The sequence below is a fragment of the Ylistrum balloti genome, unplaced genomic scaffold, assembly GCF_031769215.1.
Source record: "Ylistrum balloti isolate Yb309-2 unplaced genomic scaffold, AGI_CSIRO_Ybal_v1 Utg370214, whole genome shotgun sequence".
Lineage (NCBI taxonomy): Eukaryota > Metazoa > Mollusca > Bivalvia > Pectinida > Pectinidae > Ylistrum > Ylistrum balloti.
In genome coordinates this window covers 15,072-31,701 of record NW_026782182.1, presented here as the reverse complement: position 1 = coordinate 31,701, position 16,630 = coordinate 15,072, and the positions used below count along the sequence as shown (strand labels likewise).

Below are 16,630 nucleotides of genomic sequence, written 5' to 3'. Positions count from 1 at the left end.
TCTAGATTGGGAGGTGAGCTTAGACTTTGTAATTTTCCCTTGGAGTTTTACCTTTACTGTCTACCAACTGCAATGTCAAAGATTGTACAAAAGATCTCATTCAAGCTCTGAAAGGAAGACCTCGTGCGACTATTAGTTTCCACAGATGTGCTCTAGCGACGGATCAAGGAGGATGTCCCAATGTCGACACAACATGGAAAAAGTAATTAGAACACATTTCCTCTCCGTATTTCCATCATGTCTATAAGCGCTTGACTATAAAATAGTAAAATGTCTTAAAAGAATTAAAAATTACAATAAAAGGGGAGAAAACACAAAAAATAAATAAAAAAACATAAACAAAATCAAAATAGAAGAAGAAGAAAAACAAACAAACCAAAGCAAACAAAAATGATAACAATGAAAAAAATACGTATGGTTTATTTAAAGTTTTCCTCACACATGACACATGACCTGGTTTGGATCAGAATTATATATAGGTATACATATGATATTGAAATGTTTACATTCTTATAAATATAATATATATCATTTATAAGGTATCTGTGGGTTTCCTTGCTGCCTTTTATAACACTGTCCTAACTGGATTTGATTATTTGTTCAACATCAAAGAACAACTAAAAGCATGGTTGTTTTAACATAAAAAAAACAATCTGAAATCAGGGACGTAGATAACTAAAATTGATGGTTGATCTATGTACCTTAAATATTTTTGGTACGAAATCCTATGTTATGTATACCAGCCCGAAATACGGAGTAAATCGTTTCTTCATTTTCATAGAGCCGTTCATGTTTTTCTTTTCTTTCTTTATTTTTTAAAAAACTTTAATGAGAAATAAATATCATGCTGTTTCGAAAAAATCCTAACAAACCAGTAACATTCACCTTTACGTACATTAAACAGGGACACCATAACGTATGTATTGTTCGTACACGATAAAATACGTACTCTTTGTCAGCACACAAATCAAAATTATCCAAAATTAAACAGATAAAGCAAACTTTTATTCATATCAATAATTTAAAATAAACATTACTTCATACAGAGACACGTAATCATATTCAAGATTACGTTTTCATTTGGTAAAGTGAAAGTAAAAGTTATGATAAAACTAGAGAGACCCCGAGTGACTTTAGCGCAGAACGTCACTTCCGACGAAAACTATGGCTTCTCCTTCCCTGGATTTTCGGTCTCCCTTTAATAATGTTTTGAATAATCTACCACAAGGACACGAGAAAGCATTTAAACAAGCAATCTATACCACAGCAGCAAATTTATTTGTTCTGTTCGCAGTTGGAGCTGCAGTAGCAGTGTATTTTATCTTGGAAGTGTTTTTAAGACCGCTACTATGGGCAGTTTTGTGTGGAACTTTCTTGTATCCAGTGAAACGTTCGCTGACCAGTTGGCTACGTAGGTGGTTACACGGACTACAGAAGACAAATACACCTATCGTTATAGGTGTAGCTTTTATCCCTGTCAAAGCGATAGACAGGGTCTATGGGAATGTGTTTAACGTATTCGTGAAACATATACGCTTAATTTTAGGCGGCTTCGCAGGGATTATTTTTACGTATCTGCTGTGGCATTTCGGCCCAGCGAAGAACATATTGTTTGCGTTTCGATCTGTTTTTTACTTCATTTATGACGTTCTTGGATATTTTACATCATTTTGGGTAAGCATATAAAGTGTTTATTGATTTTCATGTATGTAAGGATTTACTTTGTAACCGCAGTATTATAATGTACATGTGTTACCACTTCGAAAGGCTTACACGTAGCAGACGACGCATTCTTACTGCAGTGTAGATCTAAGTTTTATGCGTTCGTGTCAGAATTATGCGGTATATTGGCATTAGTCATACATTCAATGTTTGTTTTTGAATTTTTGCCAAACAAAATACTATCTTATCAGAAATACAAACTCCATTCCATGTTTTTTATCATTTTGATATCACTTGTATAAATAAGTCAGTGATCATGAACTGGCAGCATATGATTTTATAGGGAAATCCTGTAGGTAAATTTGGATCTGTATTATTTCCAACAACTGACTTATAGGTGTGGCAACACTTACATTGTATACTGTGTTTTTTAATGTAAGTACATGTAGAGATACATTGTATTTAGTCTGCAGACAGTACAAGATATACATGTGGCATTACCTGTACATTGCAATCTGTGGCTTGTACTTGTGCATGTATCCCACAGAGATCACTGGAAACTTTTCATCAGTTGTATAGATGAAAAATCCTCGATATACCACACACATTTAATTGACCTCCTGAAGCTCTTTAGTAATTGTCTGTGGTATTATCTCCTTTGATTTTGAAAACTTGTTTGATCAGATAAACAAAATGGCCTTGAAGATATAGAAAAGTGGGGTGTAGGCTTATTTGTGGAAGGGGTTGGTTTGGTTCCTTTTTGTTTAAAATGCTATAAGTAGCTACAGTAATTATATAATGGTCTCCCAGTGTAAACATGGTAAGAATGGTGTTTTTGGAAGACTGCAAAATGTTCGTGTAAGCCTTCATCTGATGTTATGTAACAGAAACCAATTTTATAGTGCTATCCCACTGAAATATACTGCCAAGGTCACCTGACAGGACATATATATTTATATTTTTATATATCGTATTATTATTAATTCACCTCTCAATATATCTATATCTCCAACAACCATTAGTGATCATACAATAATTGGTGCCAAGATCTTTGTGGATTCTTCGTCTTTACTAATTTGGTATTAAATTAGTAGTACTTTGTTTCTTGAATATCAGAGATGTTCAGTTTTTCATTAAACATGCAAAAGTTTTAATGTATTATTTTTTATATAACTTTATGTTAACAATCAGTATTGTTACAAGGTGTCCCTGATGATTAAGTTTAGTGACTCATGGTCTTAAATTAGAAGAAAAGACACAACAGTATTGATTTTGGTTTTATTACAATTGTTTCTTTAAAACTTAACTGTTCTCTAGCTTAGTGCAAGAACATCTCCAATGTAGATACCAGTATTTGGAAACTGGCAAGAGTCAATTTCCTGCTTTGAATCATATGCATATTAATAGATGTTTTGTCAACCTGTAATCTGAAGATTGTAATGCTTTAATAATTTCCTTTCACAGATATGGACCTTATTGGTAGGGTACCTGTTAGCTGTGGTTTTCTTATGGTCTCCAGACACCAAGCGTTATCTTCGATATCTGTCCATCCCTGTCTGGATTGTTCTCACTCTCCACATAGCTACTGCAGCTGGATATCTCCGAGTCCCACTCTTAATTTTCCTTGTGGTAGTCATTGTCTTTGGTTTTGTGGCAGAAATAAACGAAGCAAGGCTAGCAGAAGGTTTGTTTGTCACAGATCTGATAACATCTTTGCATATATCTTCACCATCCAAACTGTTTTATCTAAATTGAAGGCCAATGCACAGGTGATTGAAAGAAATAAGTAATATTTGAATGATTAATGAAGGATTTCCTGTCACTAGTGGAATATTTACATTTCGTTAAATAGGAAGTATACATGAAATTTTATTGTGTTTTTGTTTTAAATTCTTGTTTAGTTTAAACTTTTGCTAGTACTTAGGAGTTTGATAGAAAAAATATCACTAAGAATGACACATGAGTCTCTACTAGTACTTAGAATTTCAAAAAACCATGTTGTACATATAGCATGATAATTTCACTTCTGTAGTTTTGAATTGAAATATGGTGGCTCTTCAAAAGAAAAACAACATACAGTGTATTAGATTTAAGCAGACTTACTAGATTTAGTTTGGGATATTTTGGGATGTTTGAAACATTTGATATCATGTGAAGTGACGTTGATTTCTACATGTTGCTAGGTGATCCTGCTAGTGCCTCAATTGGAATAAATGTTTAATGATTGAAAAATGTTTATTTGCATGAGGTTTTCATCCTCATAACAGCGTTTCTATGGAGAGGTTGTTACTACACTGAATGCCTTAACCTGGGAACAGTCTTATGATACTGGACTTCATCACATTTTACTGAAATTGAGTTAGATAGTCTTAAACTGTGATTGGTTTAAAGTCCACTACTGGTATCAAGTAAAGAGCAGTACTAACAATGTTTCCAAGGAAAAAATCTCTTGACAAAAAAGTTGAAATTGAAGTAGGGAAATAATCAGTTGGAATGGGAGAAAGCATTAAGTTAAATTTCTGCAGTGGATGCAACAGTTGTATTACATAGTTGTTTTCATAGCTCCAAGAAAAGGACATTGAAAAATTCAAATGTCCAAGAGATCTTCTATGTATAGATTACTTTTACAACCATGCAGGAAGGGGTGGACTTGTTTTCTCTTCCTGATATAGCAGAGTTAATATATCACCAATCACTTTGTTATATACATACATCAATCATTATACTAATGTATGTATTAACAATTTTACAATTGTAATGTAACTTGTATTACAGGTGCTGATATTTTGAATATTTTACAGGAAAATCTGTGCCACCAACACCTGTAGAAGCTGCATGGATCATTCTGGCAGGTGACTCAGAGAGTGACCAGTCCTCGTCTGCGACAGAGAAGGAGAACGAGGAGAAAGTCGATGACCAAAGCATTAATACAACAGAAACGGAATCTCATGAAGATGAAACAGGTAGAGGATTGTTTCTTGGCAGCAAAATGAATTTACATATATATATATACACCTACAAGTATAAACATATTTAATTGTTGCCTGCTGAAAGGTTGAAAAGCTGTTATATCAGACATAAAACTACTGTAAATGAATAAATGAAATAAAAGTATTTATCACTTTCATATCATAAGATCTACCATTTCTTGTCCTTGGAAACCCTGGCCTATACCAAGATCTTGTTGGATCAGAATACATACCTGTCATAAAAAGTAAAATGCCAAATGGTGTGCTGTGGAGCTCATGAAAGCAATGGCTACTTAAACCAGATATCTATCAGTAGACCTATCCTGCTTATCTTGACCCTGGTTTTTTTACGAGGGGTTAATATAGTGTTACCCATACCCTCCTTTTGCCTTCCGTTCCAAATCTATGTCATAGAGTATCTCGGAAACCTCATAAAATTTGGTTCATATTTACCCAATAATATCATACTACTAAGTTCTTTTCTTGATCAGATTCTCATTTCCATAGAAGTTTAAGTGATTGTGTGATCATATTTTCTAGTTTTGTAGTATGATAACGGTTCAAAAGTTTGTTTTTTTTCTAGAAGAGACAAAAAGTTCCAGTGATGTCAAAAAGCCATCATCATTACCAGTTAGGAGCCCCACAGTATCATCAGTTTCTTCACCACAGAAGAGAGATCGTCCCAAACTACAAATGAAAGAACCTGCAGAAATCTTGGAAGAGAAGTCTGAAGAAAAAACACGATCACTTATTGACAATTGCTTTATCTACCTCTTCTGGCTCTTGGTGCTTACAAGGATATGGCTCAACATCTGGATCATCCAGTTGCTTTTCCCTATAGGACTTGTTATGTGGCTGTTCAAAACTTTTTGTAAGAAGCTATCATAGTGTGTTTTGAAGCATCATGACAGATATGTATGGCTTTCAAGTCATTATGAAAATCACTCATAACATATCAGTTTGTTTTTGCTCCTTCAATTTTATGCAAGACATTTCATTTAAGATTTTGCAAGTCTAACCAAGTACTTCTTTGTGTAAGTGTAATAATTGATACCAGATGTATTTGTACCAATAATTTTTTTTTTCATCAGTGTTTTGGCCAAAATTGGGAGTTTGAAAGGATGTGATGATAGATTTCTTGTTGATGTATTCAGTGATACAGCTTGGCAGTGGGGGAATATTTGGTGAGAAAGTGGAGTTGGTGAAGGCTGCACTGAAGAGATGGCTGATCAGTAGGCGTGATGTCCTGGCACCAAGGTGGATCAGGGGACTACCTAAACTGGTTCTACGAGGTGACCATAAGGTAAGGCTTTATAGCAGTGGAGTAGAAGTTCTGTCTACCTGGTAGATTAGGGCTTCACTTGACTGTGTAACATAGTTGTAAATGGAAAAGAGATACATTTTACTGAGTGGAGAAAATGTTTCCATGACTGAGTGACAAAAAGGATCGCTTGACTCTGGAGAAGGGGATCTGTTGATTGATTGGAGTTGGTTTTTCTTGGTGGACAAGTTAATTGAGCAGCTTAATAAAAAATGCTTTACATATATCTGGAATGTACAGTGGAACTTCTCTATCCCGACTATTGAAGGGACTTGAGTATTTGGCAGGTTGAGGAAGGGTTGGGTTAGTAGAAGTATAGAAAAGGCTTGGTTATAAGGCCGTTTTTCAGAAGTTATTTTCAGTACAGACATTTTGGACACAAATTCAGTTCAGTATTGAGAGGAGTTGGTATTGGGAAGGTTTTTATTTCCCTAATAAAGAGGACATCATTCCATACATGAGGTGGTCAGTTTTGAGAAGGATTGGTTTTGGGAAGTTGCACTGTATTTTCTGTATGATAATCTTAGTCTTAAGAGTTCCAAATAAGCAGTTTTGATACAAAAGAAACAAGAGGGAAATTACTGAAGAAAATTAAGTGTCCTTTTTCACTTTCTTTCACACAGATTTGAGGTAATTCATGTGACAAAATTTCTGGAGACTGGCATTTCACATGTATAGTCTACATTACCATCTTCATGCAATAGTGCTCTATTGACTGGATTCCAAGAACCTGGTGTATGTTTATTTCTCACCAATTTTCAAATACATGAATTAGCTTGTTCTTGTGGTGCTGATTGTGTCATGGTTGTTGCTAGAATCTGGTAGCCCTTGTTTTAATTATATAGACAATTCAAACCCAATATTTCCTGTAGCTCTTGTCATATTTATACAGATTGTGTCAGTGTTGGAGCAGTCCCTGGACAAGACAACCAGTGTCCTTTTTATCCTATTGCTGTTGTTTGGGACAGCCATCCTGGCCATCATCGGTGCTATACAGGTATGAAACATGTTAAGTTTAATCATAGTGCAACTTATATTGTATCTGTTTGTATTTCTTTTATATCAGAATCATTCAGAAACTATTATTACACATTTTATAAAGTAAAAACAAAAGGATAGAGTTATCGATAATAAACTGTAAAATCAAAAGAAGCCACAGACAGATAAGGCAAACAAGGAATATTGTATGAGAAGTGTAAAGACACAGAAAAAATAAAAATAAAAGTTTTAATTTTCTGTAGATGATATGGTTCCATCGGATAAGATCTCTAATGTTTTATTTTGAAGTACAGAAAGTGAACAAAAGGTAGAGCATTTATTAATGTATCATGGATTTAAGGGATATCAAAGATGCTTTGACATTGTAGTGAATTTCAAATGGCTGTCATTGTTACCCATGTCCATTAGTTTCATCCATAGTGTTCTGCAGGTTTACTCCATAGTATCATAATACCATGTTCTACACCCTATATATTAAGGTTGTCTGTCAAAGGGTCAGAGGTCACTTTTCACAACTTCAGCATAAAACAATGATACAAGTAATTATACACATTAGAGCAAGGTCCTTTACACCTTTTATTTTCTAGTTTGACTTCATGTACTACCTGTGATTAATCTATCTATGAGTCCTGACACAAATGGCACATACTTTTCTAAATTGTCCCATTAAAGTTAAGAAATGTGATATACTATATTCTATGGAATATCTCATTATTTCTTTGTTATTTTTTTTTGTTTTTTTTGTTTTTTACTTTTTAATGGAAAATGTTGCAACATTTTAAAATGTGAATAAATCACAGACTACTATTCAGTCTTGAAATGTTTTTTAAATATTTTCATATTTGGCAAATGTTGTAACATAAATCTGGTAACCTCTTTACTTATTTATCAGATACAACAAGAAAGTATGCTGTTTGTGAAAATGACCAGTGAAGTGATGAATAATACTCTCAACTCAGAAATCAACTCGTAAGTATACCCATACAGTTGTGATTGAGCTGGAGGCTGAAAGTATTCTACCGTAAATACATCATAACTAAACACATTGTACTTTTTGAAAAAGTCCTGAAGGATTTGTAATTTTAGAATTTTTGAAAATTGAAAAATATAATTTGAAAATTATACTAGCAGAAAAAAGAAAGACAATTTTAGATTTTATAATATAACTTTAGACACATGAACAAAATTTAATTAAATTTGACACTGAGCTACCTCCGTACACTGAAAATGTTCTTCAGTTAAAATTCAGCCGACCGTGACTGCTCAACGCTGCATGCTTTCAGCAGATTTTTCAAGAAGATATGTGCTGGTAAATCATTAGAAATTGAACATTGGAACAGTACAGATCAGATACACAACATTTCTTTTTGAAGCGATTGTAGAGCAAAATGCCATGATTGAGTCGAAAGGGGTAGGGCCATTGCTCTGATAATGTATAGGCATTTGCAATGTCATGTAGCCTAGCAACATAGTGTACATGAGACAACAATATCCCATTTAGTTTGGCATCTCAGAGCCACTGGGACATTGGGTGACCGTCTCAGTAGCTGACGCCTGCACGGTACGTTGCAACATCGAGATAGAGGCATATATCTCTTGCACCTCTGTAACTGATTTCAGACAGCAACAGAGACCGCACACCAAGTTGTCTACACTAATGGTCGGCCGGTGTGTCCAAGAACTGTTAGGAATCGGTTGCAGGAGTTATGGTATGGACAGGGATATTTCAAGGCATGAAAACACCTCTCATGGTTATCCATGGAAATCTTAAAGCAATAAAATATCGGGATGAGGTCTTGAGACTAAATGTCCTTTCTCTTATCCATCAATGTAACCTTACATTGCAGAAGGGCAGTGCATGGCCCCATGTTACTCAGGTTTGTCATGATTTTCTGGCTCAAAACAACATCCCAGTTCTTGATTGACCACCACACAGTCCAGATTTGTCCCCAATCAAGCATTTGTGGGACAAGCTGAACAGGAGGAATAAGAACTTCCCATATAACCCACTCAACTCACCCAGGCTCTTATTCAGGAGTTAAATAATATCCCTTAAAGGGCAATTACCAATAAGGAGAGTAAGAGAAGCTAGGGTTGGGCACACACGCTACTGATTTGAATCAGGAAAGGGTGTAGAGTACCCTTGTTTTAATATTATTCACACAAACGCTGTCTGTGATAGGAAAAAAAATCGTCAAAATGTATTTAATAGTGATGAAATAATCAAGGAACTCAAACAATGAACTTATCATCAATGAATCATGTTTAATAATAAATATCGAAAATGAACTTGAGCGTTTCTTTTTTCTGGTAGCATAGATTTTAACCTTTATCTATCATATGCCTGTAAGAATATGTCTAAGGTGTATTCATCAATACATCTAATAACCATGGTTTCCACCTAATTCTCAGAGTTACTGATGACAACTGTATTGCAGATATAATGCTAGAATATCTTGATGCACACCTATTAGACCAATATATATATATACAATGTCACCTCATTCAGGTGGCTCCCCAATGGAGAAGATTTGCAAAAAGCCATGGATTCTATGGTAGGGAATGCATACCTCTATGGACGCAATTGGATTGCTGCAAGGGTTGGTATACAGTTACATAATTGAAATAATAACCAAAATTAGCTTGAACTATTTATACAGTGAAATGCATGAGAACAAAGTATATAGTTGAATACATTATTGTGAAGTTTATAGCCATCTGTGACAAATTTTGTATTGAATGAGATTTTGTAAAAAGTCAGTACCTACTCCTTATTGTAAATTCTACTCCCTTTACTCAGACAATAAAAGGTGTCTCTTAGTATGTACCTCAAGTAATTAGCATGCAAGAGATATTACATGAAGACAACATCTTAAATATATGTTTCCAAATAGGAACTGATTTCTCAGAAGATGAAAAAGTACATCTTTAGTGATTAAATAAAATCAGTTTCCAGTATAAACCAAGCATTTTACCAGTAGTTAGTGTGATGGTGTTAGGACTTACTGTGTAGTGGTTCTCAAACCAAAAAGGATGTTTTCAACCTAAGTGGCTATATAGCAACTTATTTATTTGGCAGCTGCGTGACTTTGTGAGTGGGAATATGGATCAGAAATCTGGTACTAACAACACTCAGATAGAGGCTCAGGTACTGGAGGTGTGGGATAGGCTGTATGAAAGCTGGCTCTCAAGGGTGAGTTACCATGAAAACATGCTTGTCACTTGTGATCGGTGTTCATAATTTTAAAACAATATAATTTTGTCCTGTAGCTTTATTTCAATATCTATTTAGAAGTTAAAAGGGTGTAAGCAAAAATAATGAACAAATTTGCTGTTTTAAACAATTTTTCATATTTGTACATCTGCTGCTAACCTGTATTTGTCTGGAGATCCCTTCCCACAGGTTTTAACCAGTCATATTCAAACTTGCTGTATGCATGTATCCTTAACTGGATGCCACCCTTCAGACCTAATGAAAATATTTTTTTCTGATGGTATGAGATTTTAGATGACGTCCATTTATTTTTTACATATATATTGTATACATAATGTGTGTCCGTACACTAAGGCTGGTCATGGGTGGTAAAGTTTGTTAGGGATATCTTTGGATGAAAGTGACCCAAATTTATACAAGTCTAGGGTCTTGCCCAGTTAGAGTCAGAGAGGCAGGCTAAACATTTAAAATAGTGGTTTAGTTTAAAATAATTCTTTCGAATGTTTGGATGAAAGTATTTTGATAAAATTTGGGTTTCTTTCACGTAAACGGTTGAAAAGAGTGGATCTGCTGATCCAGCATGAGAAATACCAATTACAGACCGGGGCTGAGGCAGAATATTTGGCACATACAGTTTGAGTGTTCCAGCAGAACCTTTTGTAAACTTACTGGCTGAATGTCAAAGTTTCACAATTTCTGCATAAAGCAAGGTCAGGACACATACTCTTGGAAATGATATACTGTACTATAATGTGGTAACATTTAGAAACTCGTTCTAATAGATAATTGAAAGTACAACTGAAAGATTGACTTAAGTGTTTTCTTTATTCTAGAATGACACAAGCAGCAGTCTACAGACCACGTCAGCATTGAATGTTCTTCCCACCGACATAAACAGTGTCAAGTCCATGTGGGAGGTCATATCCAAGGGCGACGCATTCAACATCAGTCAGATTGTTGCCTTTGTTAAAGATAACATAGGAACCTTTATGTCTGTAAGTTTCTCATGGTTTATAGTGGTGGTATTAGCTGGTGACTGTATGTTTAAATATTCTTTTCATCTAGATGACTGAAGTCCACTTTATGTCAAAATGGTCAAGTTGTATTAGCGGTATACATAATTTTCAGAGGAACAGCTTAATGCAAGATGGTTTTGATGAGCTCATTATGTACACTACAGAATAAATATAACCTTTCTCCTTCATTGCAACTGAATTAAGTACTGTATTTGATGTAATAAGCAAACTGAACACTTACAAAACCATAAAATATACATTTTATAAAAAAAATTCCCATGTCAAATGTATCGTGACATAAAACTTAAGTAGAAGAAAATACGATTTCAGATTTTTAAAAAAAAATGATTTCAGTTAAAGTACATTTTGGCTGGGCATATGGGAGGCAGGGAGTTAAAAGACTGGATATTGTATTAATTAATTACTGAAGTAAGCAAACTTGAACATAGCACACCTAGCCTCTTCCAAAAAAAAAAAAAAGGTGAGGGTTCACTTATAGGGTCAGCTGCATTAATTAGGTCAATTATGGTAAGTAGTGAGGTTTGTGATATAATTTATATGACCTAGATGTAAACTTTGTAAAATTGTTTCAGGTTATAGATTCAGTGTGGATTGTACTGAAGGGAAACATGAACCTTGTATTAAGTCTAGTCACAGCCACCCTGTCTGTGGTGTTTGGAGGAGGTACAGCTCTTCTTAACTTCGTCATCTCTTCTGTAAGTAGTTTTTTCTTCTCCTCGGCGTGTTAGGGAGCTCCCTTCACTTTGTACCTATACAAGTGGTATGAATTTCCGCCTTTTCAATCTTTTTGAACACTCATTGAGTAACTATTTCTCTCCACCAGTCACCATAGTGATCATGCCTGTGCTGTGTTAGGGAGCTTCACTATGTAGCTACTGGAGCAGTGTAAATCACATTCACTGACCTTTCATATTTACAAGCTTTACTGATACAATGAGTAGAGAATATCAAAGCACTGACTATAATGATTTATTGTTAAACATATAGTATGATTGTGATATGTAATGTGTCTCTGTAAGACTCTGGCTGCTGTGGGAATCTTAAATCCTGTAAATAGATATAACATGTTGATTATATAAAGTTTTATCTGTAATGTGTTAATTGATTTCATTACACACTGTGCTTACCCTTTATTTAGGAATCAGTTACTTTCTCTTCTTTCCTTTTTTTCCATGAGAAAATGCTATATTGTTATGTGATACAATATTAAATTTTATAGCACTATGATGTGTCAATAATTGTAATGTCATAAGGGATGTCATATTAAAAATAACAAAAAGGTTTTAAAAGAATTTTAAGCTTTCACTTATTACCTTATGTTGAATTAAGTGACGAAACATTCAATGAAGCAAGTTGAGTTTTTCATAATCATGTAATAAAATTGATGCTTTATGTCTGTGTTCCTCAGTACTTGTACAAAGTATTTGATCTTGTGTTATTTCATCAGTTCAAATATATTTGACTACACCTGTGTATGGAAAGGCATAAATATCTACATTATATACATTGTGTATAGACATTTTTATTGTGTATTTGCTGTGGCCTACATACCCACAGGTGAGGATAAGAGGTGCATACTTTGACACTCTCTACCTTTGGTAGTTTGTGTTTCTCAGGAAGGTGAGAAAAGGACTGATCTGTCGTGGTAGTGGCCTTGAGTACTTCGTGTATAACATGTGACAGGCATCTTGTATATTGTTCAGTGAGATAACCACCAGCTACTATAATGGTTATATGTTAATTGATTACCTTTGTTTCTCTATTGATTACCTACGTTTCCCTATTGATTACCTATGTTTCCCTATTGATTACCTATGTTTCACTATTGATTACCTACGTTTCACTATTGATTACCTATGTTTCCCTATTGATTACCTATGTTTCATTATTGATTACCTATGTTTCCCTATTGATTACCTATGTTTCCCTATTGATTACCTATGTTTCCCTATTGTTTACCTATGTTTCCCTATTGATTACCTATGTTTCACTATTGATTACCTATGTTTCACTATTGATTACCTATGTTTCCCTATTGATTACCTATGTTTCTCTATTGATTACCTATGTTTCCCTATGTTTCCCTATTGATTACCTCTGTTTCCCTATTGATTACCTATGTTTCCTATGTTTCCCTATATTGATTACCTATGTTTCCCTATTGATAACCTATGTTTCACTATTGATTACCTATTGATTACCTATGTTTCCCTATGTTTCCCTATGTTTCCCTATTGATTACCTATGTTTCCCTATTGATTACCTATGTTTCACTATTGATTACCTATTTTTCCCTATGTTTCCCTATTGATTACCTATGTTTCCCTATGTTTCCCTATTGATTACCTATGTTTCCCTATGTTTCTCTATTGATTACCTATGTTTCACTATTGATTACCTATGTTTCCCTATTGATTACCTATGTTTCCCTATTGATTACCTATGTTTCCCTATTGATTACCTATGTTTCCCTATTGATTACCTATGTTTCTCTATTGATTACCTATGTTTCCATATTGATTACCTATGTTTCCCTATTGATTACCTATGTTTCCCTATAATCCAGGTGATCTTCCTGACCACCCTGTTCTACTTGTTGGCTACCAGTGGTAACCAGTACAAGCCTCTGGAGTTGTTCAGTAACCTTAGTCCTACACAGGGAACCAGTGTCATTGGCCAGGCTGTTGAGGAGGCAATCACGTGAGCTGATGCATATTTTATTTCTACTCTGCAATAAATTTAGGAAGCTAACACATAATTTCTAAGAAATTTGAAGATAAGGGGAGGAGGGAGAGTATTTATTAGTAGTTTGGTCAATGCTTACATGTGTCCATGATAACCTTGTGTACAAGATATATCATAAACATATTTAGTTCATATTTACACCATATTATCACCCTACTGAGGTCTACACCTCCTTAGATTTTGGTGATCATCAATCAAATTTATAGGTCAAAGGTCACTGTTGACTACTTTTGAAATAAGTAGCTTGTGTACAGGATATCTTGTGAACTCCATAATGAGAGAAGCCCTAAGTAAATTTAGAACAGAAGAATAAGATGAGACAGTGGAGGTTTTTTTTTTATAATTTCTGAAACTGTAAGAATGACTTATTTCTCAGCATGATCTTGCCTCCCGATAAATATTGTTAATCAAAGTAACAAAGCTAAACATCAGTTTTCTGCTGTGATGAGTAAAAATTGTCTGAATGTACTCTTCAGCTAACTGCATGCTACAGTTTGTTAATATTGATGGAGTGATAATGTTTTAGTATTATGGTATTTTTTTTATTATGTCGACTTTGTATCAACAGTGGTGTGTTCATGGCCTCTCTGAAGATGGCAGCATTTTACGGATTTTACACCTGGATGACCCACACCTGGTTTGGAGTCAATATTGTGTTCATTCCTTCAGGTATGTAAAACATGTCTTAACTCAAGCATTTACTTTCACAAAACCAGTCCAGAATCAATACAGTACAGCATTTAGGACATCCTTATTATATTCTTTGCTTGGTATTGGCCGAACTCATGTCAGCAGTGAGGAAAAGATTGTGGAAAATACATTCTGCTTTCTACAGTCATAGTCATTCAGATGTTTTAGTGGTTGGCAGATTAAGTAGCAAGAGTTTCAACTACATTGAAATAGAAAACATTTAATATGAAAATTAGATCCAGAGGCCTAAGATTCCTGAAATAAGTCTCACAATAATAATAAAGAAGTATGGAATTTATTTTATAAAATTATTTCAGTTAGGGGTATGTTTTATAGAATTATTTCAGTCGAGTATGTTTTATAAAATTTATTTCAGTCAAGGGTATATTCTATAGAATTATTTCAGTCAAGGGTATATTCTATAGAATTATTTCAGTCAAGGGTATATTCTATAGAATTATTTCAGTCAAGGGTATATTCTATAGAATTATTTCAGTCAAGGTATATATTTATTTCTATATATTCTGTAAATTATTTCAGTCAAGGGTATATTCTATTATTTCAGTCAATTATTTTTCAGTCAAGGGTATATTCTATAGAATTATTTCAGTCAAGGGTATATTCTATAGAATTATTTCAGTCAAGGGTATATTCTATAGAATTATTTCAGTCAAGGGTATATTATCTATCTGGTGAGAGGAGCAATGCTAAACATAAAAATGTTCTATTTTAAAAGAATTTCTGTAATTTGCTATCAGGTATATAATACATTGATATCTAAAACCTGAGTGAATGCTGGTAGTGCAGAGTTGATATCTGTGAATGGCCCTAGTTTATTGACATTAATAGTCATGTTGTCACATAACTTATGACAATGAGTTGATAGGTATAGCTATGTGACTGGTGTATATGACGGGTATGATTGAAATGATTTGATATTTACCAGTAATGGCTGCCATGTTTGCTGCTGTACCTTTCCTTGGGACATACTGGGCGACTATTCCAGCAGTCCTTGAACTCTGGCTGGTTCAAGGTCAAGGTTTCTTGGCACTGCTCTTACTTATATTCCACATGCTGCCAACATATGTAGTGGACACTGCCATTTACAGTGAAATCAAAGGGTGAGTTCAATTCCTTAAAATCACTGACAGAACAACATCTGTTACTGTTAAAAATATGCATTTCATTTCAGTAATAATTACCATAACTTTAGTATGATTCAAAAATCCCGCCCTCCCTACAACCATGAGCCTTCACGTCATGAACATAGAGTTATTTCCCTCCCTCTTATCTTTATGGCTACCGGAGCGGGCGGACGTGCTATATTCAGCTGAGTGCCTTCCTTTTCTTTTTAGCTTAAGTCTAGCTTATAGCCGAGTATTTATATATCGGTTTATTGCTTTAAACCCATCGTTAACTATAACAGTCTTTTGCAGACGTTTATTTAGTTAATATATCCTGCTTTTAGGCCTTAATCGGCCGGCTTTTGTTCGGCCTTTGTTCGGCCATTTGCTATACTCCACGCACCGAGCGCGTATCCACGTGTTATTGCGCTGTTCGGTTTTTTCGTGAAGTTTTTTCGCTTTTTATCGGTCGTATTAATTATTCGACCGTATATTTTGCTTTGCTTTTTTACGTTTCGTTAGCTTTTGCTTTCGTTCGTATTTGTTTGTTGGAGTTGTGTTTTTTCACTCCATTTATTTTTGTTACGTTTATTTGTATTAATAACTGTTGTTATTTGATTATTTATTTCGTAACAATTATGGATTCAGGACTGCGTCGTGGTTCAGCACATGGGTGTTCTCACTTCTACGGAGAGCAGAACCCCCATGATGCCTGTCCCTTATGCCGGCCTTGCAGCGAGGCCTCGCCGTGCGAACTTTGTTTGCACGCCGGGTCCGCTGTAAAGGTTCCCCTACCCAGTCGGCGAACTTCTCGCCGGAAGAGGGATTCGTCCTCATCTTCCGGTAAGAGGGGTAAGCCATCCAGGTTT

The 16,630-nt window shown here is 34.8% G+C and overlaps 1 protein-coding gene across 1 annotated transcript; it reads left to right on the top strand.

Moving 5' to 3' along the window:
• Positions 1-1,164: 1,164 nt before the first annotated feature.
• LOC132551787 (transmembrane protein 245-like) lies at positions 1,165-16,112 on the top strand. Its single transcript, XM_060215930.1, has 15 exons — positions 1,165-1,674; positions 3,127-3,346; positions 4,464-4,625; positions 5,215-5,502; positions 5,786-5,934; positions 6,845-6,949; positions 7,844-7,920; positions 9,461-9,551; positions 10,031-10,144; positions 10,999-11,160; positions 11,775-11,897; positions 13,769-13,902; positions 14,516-14,616; positions 15,584-15,758; positions 16,106-16,112. The coding sequence occupies exons 1-15, from the start codon at positions 1,165-1,167 to the stop codon at positions 16,110-16,112; spliced, it is 2,418 nt and encodes an 805-aa protein (XP_060071913.1).
• The last annotated feature ends 518 nt before the right edge of the window (positions 16,113-16,630 follow it).